Here is a 19,483-nt window from a genome sequence, read left to right on the forward strand (position 1 = left end):
TTAACCTATTATAAAATATATGTGTTTTGACTGTGATCAGGGTAGCCTAACTGTGTCTTGTCTGTTTAACTTGTTATGGATAGGGGGCAGTATTTTCACAGCCGGATAAAAAACGTACCCGATTTAATCTGATTATTACTCCTGCCCAGAAACTAGAATATGCATATAATTATTAGCTTTGGATAGAAAACACTCCAAAGTTTCTAAAACTGTTTGAATGGTGTCTGTGAGTATAAGAGAACTCATTTGGCAGGCCAAAACCTGAGAAGATTCCTTACAGGAAGTGCCCTCTCTGACCATTTCTTGGCCTTCTACACTCTCTTTATTGAAAACTGAGGATCTCTGCTGTAACGTGACAATTCCTACGGCTCCCATAGGCTCTCAGAAGGCGGCAGAATGTTGAATGATGACTTTGCAGGCCATGGCTGAAAAACAGTAGCGCATTTGGATAGTGGTCGATCAGAGAACAATGAGACTGGGGGCGCGTGCACGAGAAGACTCCATGTTTTTATTTTCAGTCTTTGAACGAAAACGACTCCCGGTCGGAATATTATCGCTTTTTTACGAGAAAAATCGCATTAAAAATTGATTTTAAACAGCGTTTGACATGCTTGAAGTACGGTAATGGAATATTTTGAATTTTTTTGTCACGAAACGCGCCGGGCGCGTCACCCTTCGGATAGTGTCTTGAACGCACAACAAAACGCCGCTATTTGGATGTAACTATGGATTATTTGGAACCAAACCAACATTTGTTATTTAAGTAGAAGTCCTGGGAGTGCATTCTGACGAAGAACAGCAAAGGTAATCCAATTTTTCTTATAGTAAATCTGAGTTTAGTGAGGGCCAAACTTGGTGGGTGTCAAAATAGCTAGCCTGTGATGGCGAGCTATCTACTCAGAATATTGCACAATGTGCTTTCACCGAAAAGTTATTTTAAAATCGGACATAGCGATTGCATAAAGGAGTTCTGTATCTATAATTCTTAAAATAATTGTTATGTTTTTTGTCAACGTTTATCGTGAGTAATTTAGTAGATTCACCGGAAGTTTCGGTGGGTATGCTAGTTCTAAACGTCACATGCTAATGTAAAAAGCTGGTTTTTTTATATAAATATGAACTTGATTGAACAAAACATGCATGTATTGTATAACATAATGTCCTAAGAGTGTCATCTGATGAAGATCATCAAAGGTTAGTGCTGCATTTAGCTGTGGTTTTGTTTTTTGTGACATTATATGCTAGCTTGAAAAATGGGTGTCTATTTCTGGCTGGGTACTCTGCTGACATAATCTAATGTTTTGCTTTCGCTGTAAAGCCTTTTTGAAATCGGACAGTGTGGTTAGATAAAGGAGAGTCTTGTCTTTAAAATGGTGTAAAATAGTCATATGTTTGAAAAATGGAAGTCTTCGGATTTTCGAGGACTTTGTATTTCGCGCCACGCCCATCATTGGATATTGCAGCAGGTGTTCCGCTAGCGGAACGTCTAGATGTAATAGGTTAATGAACAAAATCACTATTGATTTCCTGTGCATGGCACAGCCATGTAGCCTATAGGCTGCACAGACCAGTAACATCATTCAACAAAAAATGTGCCATTCTATTGTTTTGAAAATATATCTTAGTCTAATAATGTTTCTTAACCTCTTCGGGCTAGGGGGCACTATTTTCACATCTGGATGAAAAGCTGTTAAAATAATGTCTGTGAGTATAACATAACTTATTTGGCAGGCGAAACCCCAAGGACAAACCATCCAGGGAAAAAAAAAATTGAGGTCACTGTGTTTTCAATTAAATTTCTATGGGAAACTATATTTATGAGGCACCTGGTTGCAGTTCCTATGGCTTCCAGTAGATGTCAACAGTCTTCAGAAATTGGTTGATGTTTTTCTTTAGAGAAATTAAGAAGTATGGCTGTTCTCTGTGAGTGTCAAGCCAAGTGGACTCTATTGTGTTTTGCGTGCGACCTGGAGCTCGCTCCACGTTGATTTTATCGGCTATTGAACACAGTATATTCCGTCTTAAATTTTATCGATTATTTACGTTTTAGGATACCTGAGGAAGGATTAGGAAAGTTGTTTGAAATGTTTGGACCAAGTTTACAGGTAACTTATTAGATCATTTGTAGTCATGTTGGGCGAGTTGGAACCGGTGTATTTCTGAATCAAACGCGCCAAATAAATTGACATTTTGGGGATATAACAAAGGAATTTATTGAACAAAAGGACTATTTGTGATGTTTCTGGGACATTTTGGAGTGCCAACAGAAGAAGATCTTCAAAGGTAAGGCATGAATTATATCATTATTTCTGGCTTCGTGTCACACCTCCCTGGTTGAAAAATGTTTGTCATGCATTTGTATGATGGGGCGCTGTCCTCAGATAATCGCATGGTTTGCTTTCGCCGTAAAGCCTTTTTGAAATCTGACACGGTGGCTGGATTAACAAGAAGTTAAGCTTTATTTTGATGTATTGCGCTAATGGAACGTCTAGCCGTAACAGGTTTTAAGACCTGCCTAAAACACATTAATAAATGGATTTCTTTGTAATGGTGTATATTCAATGGATTTCTTCAAATACATGTCCACCCACATTGGCACACTCCTAAACTTGCCGGCACAAACAAGGTACATATAAAAGGCTTGTCCCGGAAAGAATGTGGTCAAAATGGGACTGTATGAATTTGGCTCTAAAAAAACATTGCCAGATTTTTTTTATTTTGGCAACATACCGTTAAGTCTGTCTGTCAAGGTTATACAGTTTATGTTGCATTGTGTTATCAGCTGCTTACACACTCTTTCGGCCACCATATATGGCCATAACGTCAAGGAAAAGGGGGCAATTGGACTGCAGTTTTCTTTGCTTTTGATGTTTAACTGGCATTGTGCCCTAAGAAATTGAGCCTGGGCTGGCCTGGGAACAGCCAGAATGACTGAGTGGAGGTGTTAGCCTGTTGTCGTAGTGACCGGCACTATCATCCTGAAGCTGACCCTCCTGACAGGGTGCGGCTCTGTGGAAAACTGGCATCATCAAAGCAAGCTACATCCTCAGGTCTGATATACTATCCAAGTACAGTGCTGTTGAACTGAGGTGTCGTTCGCCTGTTCTGAACCAACGTTTCTGTCTTTCCCACGAGACTTGGAACTGGCAATGCAAGACTAGCCTGTTAGACTATTACTATCCTAGATCTGAACTAGTACCCAGAGTGGCCCTCCTAGCTGTTGATCCTTGGATGGTCTTCAAGTCCTGCTATCCAATAAAGTGAACTGAACTACTAACTCCCTGGCTGGGACAGAGCTAAGTTGGAGATGCTGCCATGCAGTACAGTAAAGGAATCTAATTAGACAATTGATTAGGCTATATTTAATTCTCACACCTTTGAGACAAAACAGCCCCATGAAATAAGATCATTAATCATACAAGATTTTAGCTGGATTGCTTAACTGCGGTGCACAAGTTGATGGAGAGCAGCAGTTCAGGTGTAGGGAGTGAATGTACAGTGAAACACACCGGAGCCTCGACCAGCTGCCATATTGGTACTCCTCAGAAGGAGCAGTTCTCCATAGGAATGAATGGAATTCTACAGTATTTCAACAAAATGTTTTAAAAAAAGGACAAAATAACATGTATTTAGGATTTGTTGTTGTTGTAGTGGGGACAGTAACAGTAGTCTCTAAAAAAATTACTTTAAGGAATATGTTTTGATATCTTTATTTTAAAATGTTTATGTTCAGTTCACATAATATAATTTAAACGTATGCATTAAGGTGTGTAATAGAATATATTTGTCAAATGTGTGTAGATGTTAATAAATGCATTTTTATTTCTTCCAATATCTTTTTTTACAATGGAGGAGTACCAAAATGGCTGCTCGATGGCTTCAGAACAGCACCCCCTGTAAGTGATCTATGGTAAATACACATTATTGCATATGTCTTAATAATTTAATTGTTCCCATTAAAACGCTAACTTCTAATGTAAACAGATCCATTCCGATATCAAACAATCATTCTATATTAATGGTATTTTCTATACTAGGATACGTCAATGCCAGAACTCATAAGACCTGCAACTCCTGAGAAAGTTGATCACAGAATAGGTAGAGGTGTTGCATGCTTCCCAACCGAAACACTTTGGTAGAGTTCGTGCATATATTATGACGCCATTTTGTGATGTTTTTGTTCGTTTTGCATTTTGCTGAGTTTTTTTCTCTCGGCTGTTTGGTAACACAACCTTTTTGAGGGAGGCAAGCCGAAGTTCGGAGCCAAAGTCCACGCCCCTTCATCAGTTATTGGTCAACAGTAGGGATTCTTCAAAAACTCTTGTCATTCAACATGAGACGACTCATTTTCATGCAAGTTTATTAATAGAAAAATACTGCAGCTCACTGGTCGCACTAAACATCTAACTAAGATGTAAAATTGCACGACTAAGATTTCTTGAGTTATCTTAGATGAATTCTGAATATTTTGAGGAAGTGTATACTGGCTATGGCGCCTCAAACTGGACAAACAGTAGTAATGCAGATTTTTCTCATTTTTCAAGCAAAGGTCTTTTTACGGAGTATGTGAGCACACTCGTTGGGTTCGGCTAGCCGAGTTCAGTTAGGTGCCAGACTAACTGAAGCATGCTGATGCCTTTAGCCTGTTGTCGTAGTGACAGGCACCATCATCCTGAAGCTGAACCTCCACATTCCCTGGAGACCCTCCTGACAGGGTGAAGCTCAGTGGAATACTGGCATCATCAAAGCAAGCTACATTCTCAGGTCTGATATATTATCCAAGTACAGTGCTGCTGAACTGAGGTGTCGTTCGCCTGTTCTGAACCAACGTTTCCGTCTTTCCCATGAGACTTGGAACTGGCAATGCAAGACTAGCCTGTTAGACTATTACTATCCTAGATCTGAACTAGTACCCAGAGTGGCCATCCTAGCTGTTGATCCTTGGATGGTCTTCAAGTCCTGTTATCCAATACAGTGAACTGAACTACCTGGCTGGGACAGAGCTTAGTTGGAGATGCTGCTTCTGTGCTGTGACATTCATGGAATTTTGGAGGACAGTTATTTGTCAGTCAAATGACCGCAGGTCACCGTTATAATTGTCAGTTTTTTTTATTTAAGACGCACATTCTTCCCCCCACCTCCGCTCGACTGCAGGGAGGGGGACGTTGCCTAGGAAACCAAAGACTTGATTGCTACAACACCTTGCTTGCTTCAGCAAGGAGCAACACCTTTTCATCACATTGTAAAGAGTCCATGTTACCGCGGAAATGGACTCAACCGCACAAATGTCCGGCCGTCCCGTCGTCAGTCAGATGCTCGTTCCAGTTCCTTTTTTTCATACCGGTTATGGCGGATATTTTATTATCATTATAGTCTTCATCCATAACTGTCGGATACACAATTATACGGTCATTGTGCCATCCCTATTCTGCGCCAAGTCATACAGTACTCTTGAAATCTACAAAAGGATATGGTTAGGCTACATTTCATTCTCAAACCTTGGAGACAAAACAGACTCATGAAATAAGATATTAAATCATACAAGATTTTGGCTAGATTGCTTAACTGCGGTGCACAACAAGTTGATGGAGAGCAGCAGTTGAGGTGTAGGGAGTGAATGTGCAGTGAAACACACCGGCGCCTCGACCACCAGACCCAGGCATCCCATGAGCCTCGTTGTTGACAGAGACGAGAGGCAGCGACTACACCAGAGGTCAACCGGGTCAGAGTACATAATAACATGCATACAACCAACGGTGTATAAACCCTGGATTGCTGATGCTATGTGTATTTGGCAATGAGAGGCACGGAAGCCATGCATACAACATGTCTTAATAATTGAATTGTTCCCATTAAAACTCTAACTTCTAATTTAAACAGATCGAGTCCAATATCAAACAATTATTCTAGGATCAGTGGAAGAGAAGTGCATGACTTACTGCTTTGACAAAGACGCCCATGAGCTCAGGGAACTGGTGTGTGAGCATGGCCAGCATGGCAGTGAAGGAGCAAAGGCCCGCTGTGAAGAGGATGAAGAAGGGAAGCTCTTTCTTCGGGTACACAGACACCTCATGGAAGGCTGCAGAAGAGAAGGAGAGTGAGAGAGGTGGGGTGGGGGTAGAGAGGCACATATCATGAGTGGACAGCAGAATTGACCATTGCATTGAGTATACTGTATAGTAGTGACTTGTCCTACTTACTCGGCAGCAGTTCCCGATCTGCTGTTTCTGTGCACCCAGGGTAGGGGTAAAACAGGTGACCCTTCTCTAGAGGGTAGGGAATTATCCGAAAAGCTGCAGGAGAGAAATACAGAAAAAAAAAACACATCAATGACTTTTAATGCGAGTGCATAATCCTTTAAATAAATCAAACAATTAATCAATTAACCCACTAATTCATCAATCAATCAATGTCCTACACCCAGTACGTACTGCCTTCCCAGGTACAGTGCAGCAGGTTTAAGGCTCCCTCGGCCCTCTTCCAATGCTGCAGGTGAAAAAAGGCGTAGGCCACCGCCTCGCTGTCCCCCCTCTTCAGGATGTGTTCTGGAGGCAGGATCAGACTCTTCATCTCTAATAAATACTAGACAGAGGGAGACAGGATCAGACTCTTCATCTCTAATAAATGCTAGACAGAGGGAGACAGGATCAGACTCTTCATCTCTAATAAAAACTAGACAGAGGGAGACAGGATCAGACTCTTCATCTCTAATAAATACTACAGTCAGAGAGGGAGACAGGATCAGACTCTTCATCTCTAATAAATACTAGACAGAGGGAGACAGGATCAGACTCTTCATCTCTAATAAATACTAGACAGAGAGGGAGACAGGATCAGACTCTTCATCTCTAATAAATACTAGACAGAGGGAGACAGGATCAGACTCTTCATCTCTAATAAATACTACAGTCAGAGAGGGAGACAGGATCAGACTCTTCATCTCTAATAAATACTAGACAGAGGGAGACAGGATCAGACTCTTCATCTCTAATAAATACTAGACAGAGGGAGACAGGATCAGACTCTTCATCTCTAATAAATACTAGACAGAGGGAGACAGGATCAGACTCTTCATCTCTAATAAATACTACAGTCAGAGAGGGAGACAGGATCAGACTCTTCATCTCTAATAAAAACTAGACAGAGGGAGACAGGATCAGACTCTTCAACTCTAATAAATACTACAGTCAGAGAGGGAGACAGGATCAGACTCTTCATCTCTAATAAATACTACAGTCAGAGAGGGAGACAGGATCAGACTCTTCATCTCTAATAAATACTAGACAGAGGGAGACAGGATCAGACTCTTCATCTCTAATAAAAACTAGACAGAGGGAGACAGGATCAGACTCTTCATCTCTAATAAATACTAGACAGAGGGAGACAGGATCAGACTCTTCATCTCTAATAAATACTAGACAGAGGGAGACAGGATCAGGCTCTTCATCTATAATAAATACTAGACAGAGAGGGAGACAGGATCAGGCTCTTCATCTCTAATAAATACAAGACAGAGGGAGACAGGATCAGACTCTTCATCTCTAATAAATACTACAGTCAGAGAGGGAGACAGGATCAGGCTCTTCATCTCTAATAAATACAAGACAGAGGGAGACAGGATCAGACTCTTCATCTCTAATAAATACTAGACAGAGAGGGAGACAGGATCAGGCTCTTCATCTCTAATAAATACAAGACAGAGGGAGACAGGATCAGGCTCTTCATCTCTAATAAATACTAGACAGAGAGGGAGACAGGATCAGACTCTTCATCTCTAATAAATACTAGACAGAGGGAGACAGGATCAGACTCTTCATCTCTAATAAATACTAGACAGAGGGAGACAGGATCAGGCTCTTCATCTCTAATAAATACTAGACAGAGGGAGACAGGATCAGACTCTTCATCTCTAATAAATACTAGACAGAGGGAGACAGGATCAGACTCTTCATCTCTAATAAATACTAGACAGAGGGAGACAGGATCAGACTCTTCATCTCTAATAAATACTAGACAGAGGGAGACAGGATCAGACTCTTCATCTCTAATAAATACTAGACAGAGGGAGACAGGATCAGACTCTTCATCTCTAATAAATACTACAGTCAGAGAGGGAGACAGGATCAGACTCTTCATCTCTAATAAATACTACAGTCAGAGAGGGAGACAGGATCAGACTCTTCATCTCTAATAAAAACTAGACAGAGGGAGACAGGATCAGACTCTTCATCTCTAATAAATACTAGACAGAGGGAGACAGGATCAGACTCTTCATCTGTAATAAATACTAGACAGAGGGAGACAGGATCAGACTCTTCATCTCTAATAAATACTAGACAGAGAGGGAGACAGGATCAGACTCTTCATCTCTAATAAATACTACAGTCAGAGAGGGAGACAGGATCAGACTCTTCATCTCTAATAAATACTAGACAGAGGGAGACAGGATCAGACTCTTCATCTCTAATAAATACTACAGTCAGAGAGGGAGACAGGATCAGACTCTTCATCTCTAATAAATACAAGACAGAGGGAGACAGGATCAGGCTCTTCATCTCTAATAAATACTAGACAGAGAGGGAGACAGGATCAGACTCTTCATCTCTAATAAATACTAGACAGAGGGAGACAGGATCAGACTCTTCATCTCTAATAAATACTAGACAGAGGGAGACAGGATCAGGCTCTTCATCTCTAATAAATACTAGACAGAGGGAGACAGGATCAGACTCTTCATCTCTAATAAATACTAGACAGAGGGAGACAGGATCAGACTCTTCATCTCTAATAAATACTAGACAGAGGGAGACAGGATCAGACTCTTCATCTCTAATAAATACTACAGTCAGAGAGGGAGACAGGATCAGACTCTTCATCTCTAATAAATACAAGACAGAGGGAGACAGGATCAGGCTCTTCATCTCTAATAAATACTAGACAGAGAGGGAGACAGGATCAGACTCTTCATCTCTAATAAATACTAGACAGAGGGAGACAGGATCAGACTCTTCATCTCTAATAAATACTAGACAGAGGGAGACAGGATCAGACTCTTCATCTCTAATAAAAACTAGACAGAGGGAGACAGGATCAGACTCTTCATCTCTAATAAATACTAGACAGAGGGAGACAGGATCAGACTCTTCATCTCTAATAAATACTAGACAGAGGGAGACAGGATCAGGCTCTTCATCTATAATAAATACTAGACAGAGAGGGAGACAGGATCAGGCTCTTCATCTCTAATAAATACAAGACAGAGGGAGACAGGATCAGACTCTTCATCTCTAATAAATACTACAGTCAGAGAGGGAGACAGGATCAGGCTCTTCATCTCTAATAAATACAAGACAGAGGGAGACAGGATCAGACTCTTCATCTCTAATAAATACTAGACAGAGAGGGAGACAGGATCAGGCTCTTCATCTCTAATAAATACAAGACAGAGGGAGACAGGATCAGGCTCTTCATCTCTAATAAATACTAGACAGAGAGGGAGACAGGATCAGACTCTTCATCTCTAATAAATACTAGACAGAGGGAGACAGGATCAGACTCTTCATCTCTAATAAATACTAGACAGAGGGAGACAGGATCAGGCTCTTCATCTCTAATAAATACTAGACAGAGGGAGACAGGATCAGACTCTTCATCTCTAATAAATACTAGACAGAGGGAGACAGGATCAGACTCTTCATCTCTAATAAATACTAGACAGAGGGAGACAGGATCAGACTCTTCATCTCTAATAAATACTAGACAGAGGGAGACAGGATCAGACTCTTCATCTCTAATAAATACTACAGTCAGAGAGGGAGACAGGATCAGACTCTTCATCTCTAATAAATACTACAGTCAGAGAGGGAGACAGGATCAGACTCTTCATCTCTAATAAAAACTAGACAGAGGGAGACAGGATCAGACTCTTCATCTCTAATAAATACTAGACAGAGGGAGACAGGATCAGACTCTTCATCTGTAATAAATACTAGACAGAGGGAGACAGGATCAGACTCTTCATCTGTAATAAATACTAGACAGAGGGAGACAGGATCAGACTCTTCATCTCTAATAAATACTAGACAGAGAGGGAGACAGGATCAGACTCTTCATCTCTAATAAATACTACAGTCAGAGAGGGAGACAGGATCAGACTCTTCATCTCTAATAAATACTAGACAGAGGGAGACAGGATCAGACTCTTCATCTCTAATAAATACTACAGTCAGAGAGGGAGACAGGATCAGACTCTTCATCTCTAATAAATACAAGACAGAGGGAGACAGGATCAGGCTCTTCATCTCTAATAAATACTAGACAGAGAGGGAGACAGGATCAGACTCTTCATCTCTAATAAATACTAGACAGAGGGAGACAGGATCAGACTCTTCATCTCTAATAAATACTAGACAGAGGGAGACAGGATCAGGCTCTTCATCTCTAATAAATACTAGACAGAGGGAGACAGGATCAGACTCTTCATCTCTAATAAATACTAGACAGAGGGAGACAGGATCAGACTCTTCATCTCTAATAAATACTACAGTCAGAGAGGGAGACAGGATCAGACTCTTCATCTCTAATAAATACTACAGTCAGAGAGGGAGACAGGATCAGACTCTTCATCTCTAATAAATACAAGACAGAGGGAGACAGGATCAGGCTCTTCATCTCTAATAAATACTAGACAGAGAGGGAGACAGGATCAGACTCTTCATCTCTAATAAATACTAGACAGAGGGAGACAGGATCAGACTCTTCATCTCTAATAAATACTAGACAGAGGGAGACAGGATCAGGCTCTTCATCTCTAATAAATACTAGACAGAGGGAGACAGGATCAGACTCTTCATCTCTAATAAATACTAGACAGAGGGAGACAGGATCAGACTCTTCATCTCTAATAAATACTAGACAGAGGGAGACAGGATCAGACTCTTCATCTCTAATAAATACTAGACAGAGGGAGACAGGATCAGACTCTTCATCTCTAATAAATACTACAGTCAGAGAGGGAGACAGGATCAGACTCTTCATCTCTAATAAATACTACAGTCAGAGAGGGAGACAGGATCAGACTCTTCATCTCTAATAAATACTAGACAGAGGGAGACAGGATCAGACTCTTCATCTCTCATAAATACTAGACAGAGGGAGACAGGATCAGACTCTTCATCTGTAATAAATACTAGACAGAGGGAGACAGGATCAGACTCTTCATCTGTAATAAATACTAGACAGAGAGGGAGACAGGATCAGACTCTTCATCTCTAATAAATACTACAGTCAGAGAGGGAGACAGGATCAGACTCTTCATCTCTAATAAATACTACAGTCAGAGAGGGAGACAGGATCAGACTCTTCATCTCTAATAAATACTACAGTCAGAGAGGGAGACAGGATCAGACTCTTCATCTCTAATAAATACTACAGTCAGAGAGGGAGACAGGATCAGACTCTTCATCTCTAATAAATACTACAGTCAGAGAGGGAGACAGGATCAGACTCTTCATCTCTAATAAATACTACAGTCAGAGAGGGAGACAGGATCAGACTCTTCATCTCTAATAAATACTACAGTCAGAGAGGGAGACAGGATCAGACTCTTCATCTCTAATAAATACTACAGTCAGAGAGGGAGACAGGATCAGACTCTTCATCTCTAATAAATACTAGACAGAGGGAGACAGGATCAGACTCTTCATCTCTAATAAATACTAGACAGAGAGGGAGACAGGATCAGACTCTTCATCTCTAATAAATACTACAGTCAGAGAGGGAGACAGGATCAGACTCTTCATCTCTAATAAATACTAGACAGAGGGAGACAGGATCAGACTCTTCATCTCTAATAAATACTAGACAGAGGGAGACAGGATCAGACTCTTCATCTCTAATAAATACTAGACAGAGAGGGAGACAGGATCAGACTCTTCATCTCTAATAAATACTAGACAGAGGGAGACAGGATCAGACTCTTCATCTCTAATAAATACTACAGTCAGAGAGGGAGACAGGATCAGACTCTTCATCTCTAATAAAAACTAGACAGAGGGAGACAGGATCAGACTCTTCATCTCTAATAAATACTACAGTCAGAGAGGGAGACAGGATCAGACTCTTCATCTCTAATAAATACTAGACAGAGGGAGACAGGATCAGACTCTTCATCTCTAATAAAAACTAGACAGAGGGAGACAGGATCAGACTCTTCATCTCTAATAAATACTAGACAGAGGGAGACAGGATCAGACTCTTCATCTCTAATAAATACTAGACAGAGGGAGACAGGATCAGGCTCTTCATCTCTAATAAATACTAGACAGAGAGGGAGACAGGATCAGGCTCTTCATCTCTAATAAATACAAGACAGAGGGAGACAGGATCAGACTCTTCATCTCTAATAAATACTACAGTCAGAGAGGGAGACAGGATCAGGCTCTTCATCTCTAATAAATACAAGACAGAGGGAGACAGGATCAGGCTCTTCATCTCTAATAAATACAAGACAGAGGGAGACAGGATCAGACTCTTCATCTCTAATAAATACTAGACAGAGAGGGAGACAGGATCAGGCTCTTCATCTCTAATAAATACAAGACAGAGGGAGACAGGATCAGGCTCTTCATCTCTAATAAATACTAGACAGAGAGGGAGACAGGATCAGACTCTTCATCTCTAATAAATACTAGACAGAGGGAGACAGGATCAGACTCTTCATCTCTAATAAATACTAGACAGAGGGAGACAGGATCAGGCTCTTCATCTCTAATAAATACTAGACAGAGGGAGACAGGATCAGACTCTTCATCTCTAATAAATACTAGACAGAGGGAGACAGGATCAGACTCTTCATCTCTAATAAATACTAGACAGAGGGAGACAGGATCAGACTCTTCATCTCTAATAAATACTAGACAGAGGGAGACAGGATCAGACTCTTCATCTCTAATAAATACTACAGTCAGAGAGGGAGACAGGATCAGACTCTTCATCTCTAATAAATACTACAGTCAGAGAGGGAGACAGGATCAGACTCTTCATCTCTAATAAATACTAGACAGAGGGAGACAGGATCAGACTCTTCATCTCTAATAAATACTACAGTCAGAGAGGGAGACAGGATCAGACTCTTCATCTCTAATAAATACTAGACAGAGGGAGACAGGATCAGACTCTTCATCTCTAATAAATACAAGACAGAGGGAGACAGGATCAGGCTCTTCATCTCTAATAAATACTAGACAGAGAGGGAGACAGGATCAGACTCTTCATCTCTAATAAATACTAGACAGAGGGAGACAGGATCAGACTCTTCATCTCTAATAAATACTAGACAGAGGGAGACAGGATCAGGCTCTTCATCTCTAATAAATACTAGACAGAGGGAGACAGGATCAGACTCTTCATCTCTAATAAATACTAGACAGAGGGAGACAGGATCAGACTCTTCATCTCTAATAAATACTAGACAGAGGGAGACAGGATCAGACTCTTCATCTCTAATAAATACTAGACAGAGGGAGACAGGATCAGACTCTTCATCTCTAATAAATACTAGACAGAGGGAGACAGGATCAGACTCTTCATCTCTAATAAATACTACAGTCAGAGAGGGAGACAGGATCAGACTCTTCATCTCTAATAAATACTACAGTCAGAGAGGGAGACAGGATCAGACTCTTCATCTCTAATAAATACTAGACAGAGGGAGACAGGATCAGACTCTTCATCTCTAATAAATACTAGACAGAGGGAGACAGGATCAGACTCTTCATCTGTAATAAATACTAGACAGAGGGAGACAGGATCAGACTCTTCATCTGTAATAAATACTAGACAGAGAGGGAGACAGGATCAGACTCTTCATCTCTAATAAATACTACAGTCAGAGAGGGAGACAGGATCAGACTCTTCATCTCTAATAAATACTACAGTCAGAGAGGGAGACAGGATCAGACTCTTCATCTCTAATAAATACTACAGTCAGAGAGGGAGACAGGATCAGACTCTTCATCTCTAATAAATACTACAGTCAGAGAGGGAGACAGGATCAGACTCTTCATCTCTAATAAATACTACAGTCAGAGAGGGAGACAGGATCAGACTCTTCATCTCTAATAAATACTACAGTCAGAGAGGGAGACAGGATCAGACTCTTCATCTCTAATAAATACTAGACAGAGGGAGACAGGATCAGACTCTTCATCTCTAATAAATACTAGACAGAGAGGGAGACAGGATCAGACTCTTCATCTCTAATAAATACTACAGTCAGAGAGGGAGACAGGATCAGACTCTTCATCTCTAATAAATACTAGACAGAGGGAGACAGGATCAGACTCTTCATCTCTAATAAATACTAGACAGAGGGAGACAGGATCAGACTCTTCATCTCTAATAAATACTAGACAGAGGGAGACAGGATCAGACTCTTCATCTCTAATAAATACTAGACAGAGAGGGAGACAGGATCAGACTCTTCATCTCTAATAAATACTAGACAGAGAGGGAGACAGGATCAGACTCTTCATCTCTAATAAATACTACAGTCAGAGAGGGAGACAGGATCAGACTCTTCATCTCTAATAAATACTACAGTCAGAGAGGGAGACAGGATCAGACTCTTCATCTCTAATAAATACTACAGTCAGAGAGGGAGACAGGATCAGACTCTTCATCTCTAATAAATACTACAGTCAGAGAGGGAGACAGGATCAGACTCTTCATCTCTAATAAAAACTAGACAGAGAGGGAGACAGGAAAGTAACACCAGATAGATAACATTATAGTCAAAGGCATTTACATCATAGTTATTTAACAGACACTGTGTGTGTGTGTGTGTGTGTGTGTGGCGGCGTGGCTGTGGCGTTAATCCCCTCTGAACTGGTCCCCTGGGCTGTGGAGGCCGCTGGGGCCATTGGCGTTGGGCCTGCTGGATTCCCAGGCCGCCTGCCTCACAGGACTATGAGTCTCAGTCTGACACTTTGGGAAGGTTACCATAAAGCTAATCCTGTCTAATCCCCCCCATGGTTCCAGGCTCAGCCAACCAGCCAGCCCAGTGCAGAGCAGCCCAGAGCAGAGCCGCCGCCCTCGCCTGGGGCGCACCCAGGGGCAGGAAAGGGAGACAAGCCCCAACCCTCTGCTCTGCTCTTCTCTCAGGGACAGTTAGGTGGTGGTAGCTAGCTGGCTACAGTGTGAATGTGGTAGTGATGGGTATGCTTGGATAAGTGTTCAAACGTGTTCTGCACACACTGCTGTGTTTTATTTGACTGCCAAGTCGTGCGACTTTCAGGTCCTCTCCAAAGTTGAGACTTTAACGTGGGTCAGCACTTACTGAAAAAGGGTGCTGGTCATTATACTGTTACGAGCAGCACCTTTATCCAGGTATCCCAGTGTTTAATAAGAGGGTAGAGGTGATGTTTACCAAAGCATTTGACTGGCAGCTGTCCTGCCTGGCATAAGGGTGGGTAACTCCCCCCCAGCCCATCCCCAGTTGCCTCTTTGATGAAGAGATTGAGTTTCATTGACACTCCCCTTTTATCTTGGAACACTGATGAACTGGAGTTTAACTCATAAGCCTCCCTCAGATTTTAATCTTCAACATTTAGCACAATGGAACACTTCGACAATAATGACATCATCTAGCCATCGTCTCATTGACTCACGGTGCTGGTGAGGATACAGATTACCTCTGAGGCTCTCTACCATGTTAGGTCACCCTCAGGAATCAGTACTGGACAGATGCCGAGCAGGAGAATGATATTGACCATAGACACTAATCTTAGGTCAGTTTTGAATGGTTCCATCCGATGATTAGGGTCTGGTGAAGGGAAGCTGATCCTAGATCTGTGCTAAGGCTTCTTCCTGCTAGAGTCAGTCTATAACTACTACTCTCGGTCTCAGGTGTTGCGTCACACCTGCTACTACCTATGTGAAGCCTCCATCCCCCTGAATCCTGAACAAGGCTGAGGAGGCCATCGCCACAACACAGGCTACCAGGCACAAAGCTGCACACTCCAAAGGCGTGAGGAATTGTTACCATAGGAGTGTGCTAAATTTAAAACACATTCAGGTGTCCTTAACACATGACCAGCAGGCTGCCCTCGGTCCGGTTGCTCAACCTTTCTACCGTACCTTGGGGTAGGGGGTAGAGAGCGCATGAGAGACAGGGAAAAAGAAAGGGGAGAGAGACTGATTGGGACAGACAGGCTAAAGAGTAGAGAGGTGGAGCAAGCGTGGCAGTTGAGCACTGAAACAGCTGGGTGTGTGGAGCATTTAGTGCCGTCTGCTCATGTGATGTAGCGTGATGTCCATATATAATCCCTTCAGGCCTGCTGCGATGCTGGCCCTAACACTCCCCACGCCTGAACCAGAATACCCAGAAATCTTGCCTTCATTAAACTGCCCTTCCCTGGCTGGCTAGCTTGCTGGTGTCTGTGTGTGTGGGGGGGTTTAGCTGGCTGCTGAGGGGTCACGTTGCCAAGGTCAAGAAACGAATTGTGGGGGGGGGGGGGGGGGTCTTACTCGTTGATTGAAGCGGAGAATGTGGGGAAGCTGCTGGGAATGGAAGCCCACCCACAACAGAGCCAGAGCAGCTCGCTCCAGTCCAGTGAACCACTGGTATCTGTATGTGAACACTGGCTGCTGGGCAGAAAACAGCCCACGCCAGGCATGCCTCAGGCTCTACGGCTACAGGTGCACTCACTGACCATTTAGACAGACATAGACAGCGCTCCCCTGTGAAAGAGATACAGAAGATCTCAATGGGACTCAACTTGATAAATAAAGACAGGTCTGACACAAATAAATGGAAATAATCCCACTAACTGCAAAATTTCAGTCAACAACAGCCAAAAGCTTTCACTATAAGAACATTAGTGGAGTCAATGAGGTGAGTTGACACGGTGAGGCCACAGAACGTGCTTCACTCCCGAGAACACTCCGACCGACAACTCTTTACAGGTTGTCACATCAACAGCGCTGCATGTCAGCAGCCATTTTGACAGCACAGCTGAGTTCCTCTTCCTCGGGGTGTCTCGGACTCAGAGTTCAGCCGGTCTGTCTGCCTGTCTATTATGAGACGTGAAGCCCATGTGAAAGACTGAAGGAGAGGCTCTGCTTCAATGGGACAGAGGTTGACAGATAGAAGAGATTAGTCTCTCCTAGGTCAACGGTCTAGGGTATCACCAGTTGAAAGCAGAGGTACTGTAGATGTGAACTATCTCTGGGATCACTACTTTATAGTCTGACCCGCCCTGAGTGTATGTCAACGCCGTGGGGGGGGGGGGGGGGGGGGGGGGCAGTGCCCCTGGGGGCGGGTGACACTCAGGATGAGGGCCCTGTCATCAAAGCCTGGATCAAAGAGCTGAGTTTCCCCCTCTGCCTGTGACTACCACACATTGCAGCTCTCACACACACACACACACACACACACACACACACACACACACACACACACACACACACACACACACACACACACACACACACACACACACACACACACACACTACATTTTGCTGTAGGGGGTACTGCGACCTGTGTGTGTGTGCATATGAGTGAGTGTGAGAGAGAAAGAGTGTGTTTTAGTATGGGACATCCAAGCCTAATCCCTGTGGGAAGAGATGTGCAGGAATTGTTTCTGTCTGTCTACTGCAGGGAGAAACATCAGAGAGGCAGGGGGCCCCTTGTTGTCGCCCAGAGCCCAGACCAGAGGCCAGACAGATGCATGATCAGGGAGGGTGCACTTCCTGTTCAGTAGGTAGAAAACATTTTGAAACTGGGGATGTACTACCTGACCTTGTGAAATAATAACATAGATTTGTATTTTCCATTGCAAAAGATTTTGCTACAATGTGCCATACTGAACACGACCCAGATCTCACTATGAACTCTTTATAGTTCATTGATAGATAGCCATGACAACAGAATAATAATTAGACTAATAGTGTCTCCTTTAGTAAAATCCACTAAGTGTATGGTACCATGTTCTTCTGTGCAGCAGAGAGAGAGTAGTGGCTCACAGGTCCAGTCCTGACTACAGCAGCTATGTTTACTATGCAGTGCAATATTGACACTTGCTGGCTAACATAGGTCATTACAGGTAATACAATGGAGCAAAGTCAGCTCACTTAGGTTGAGAAGTTGATGATGCCCTCTCTGCAGCTATCACTCAAGAGGAGTATGGCGTACAGAGACAACTAAATAGCTATCACGTGTGTGTAAAATATGAGACTTTGCTCAAATAATGCGAACTGTATATACAGACAATGTCGTACATCAGTCGTGTTAACCCCACCATTGGTTCAGGTCAGGAGTTAGATAGGATACGCTAAGATGATCCTAGATCTGTACATGTCTCCCCACTAATGGTTAAGGTTAGGATTTGGATTGGGTAAACTGATACTAGATCTGTGACTGAGGGTCTGGACTGACCTTTGGCACATGTGGGTTAAACTCCACGGCTCTGTGTATAGCCTCCACAGCATTCATCTCTGCAGTGCTCAGGCCCCGCCGGGATGCTGCCTCAGGAGAAAACCTGGGAGATAGAGAAAGAGAGAAGACACACCCATGATAAGACACAGGAGTCAGGACAGCTTTAAGTAGGAGATATCATGCACTTCAGTCACAAATAGGGGGTTTGATGTCCCACAAACATGTCTTAAAGATTAGTCTGACCTATAAAGACAGATGCATCCATGTCAAGTATAGATCATACTGTTTGTTAATATCTTAAAAATGTTACATTAAATCACATTGCTGTCTTTCCACAGGGACATACTTCTCTGATACAGCCCGTGCTTTCAGCAGTGCAGATGTGTAGCATATAGTGGCTGACTTTGGCAAGCTGATATCTACAACGAGAACACATGACGGTTATTTCACCTTAAACTCAAACGAGGAGTCTGGAAATCATGAGTATCAAAATCAAATTTGTCACATGAGCCGAATACAGCAGGTGTAGACCTTACCGTGAAATGCTTACTTACAAGCCCTTAAAACAACAATGCAGTTAAGAAAATAGAGTTAAGAAAATATTTACTACATAAATTATAGTTAAATTATTTTTTTTTTAAATAAATAACAATAACGAACCTATATTCAGGGGGTACCGAGTCAACGTGCGGGGATACAGGTTAGTCGAGGTCATTTGTACATGTAGGTAGGGGTAAAGTGACAAAGGAATGGTTCAAAGTTGTAGTAGTTAGTTGGCTTGAATCCTGTTTTGCTGATGTGGTCCTGCATGGCTCAGTTGGTAGCATGATGCTTCAACGCCACGATCATGGCTTTGATTCCCACTGCCGGCCACAGACTCACTACTGTCGCCTTGGATAAAAGCATCTGCTAAATGGCATATATCTTACCGTCGTATTTGGCGAGGACTGCTTGTACATCAGCATAGGCCTGCAGCTCCAGTAGTGCCTCCAGGAGGTTTTCATGTATATTCAACATTCCCAACAGTGGGAATTCTTTCATTAAC

General features: G+C 42.5%; 1 protein-coding gene across 1 annotated transcript in view; it reads right to left on the reverse strand.

The window, feature by feature from the left end:
• LOC106566045 (suppressor of tumorigenicity 7 protein-like) overlaps positions 1–19,483 on the reverse strand; it is a 48,041-nt gene that overhangs the window by 24,329 nt on the left and 4,229 nt on the right. Inside the window, exons 9-14 of the mRNA XM_014133852.3 lie at positions 19,368–19,482; positions 18,785–18,857; positions 18,439–18,541; positions 6,432–6,582; positions 6,201–6,293; positions 5,940–6,079 (exon numbers count right to left, since the gene is read on the reverse strand). Coding sequence (XP_013989327.1) covers positions 5,940–6,079; positions 6,201–6,293; positions 6,432–6,582; positions 18,439–18,541; positions 18,785–18,857; positions 19,368–19,482 — 675 coding nt within the window. The remainder of the gene's footprint in view (positions 1–5,939; positions 6,080–6,200; positions 6,294–6,431; positions 6,583–18,438; positions 18,542–18,784; positions 18,858–19,367; position 19,483) is intronic.

The sequence above is a fragment of the Salmo salar genome, chromosome 12 (assembly GCF_965601325.2).
Source record: "Salmo salar chromosome 12, fSalSal1, whole genome shotgun sequence".
Classification (NCBI taxonomy): Eukaryota; Metazoa; Chordata; class Actinopteri; order Salmoniformes; family Salmonidae; genus Salmo; species Salmo salar.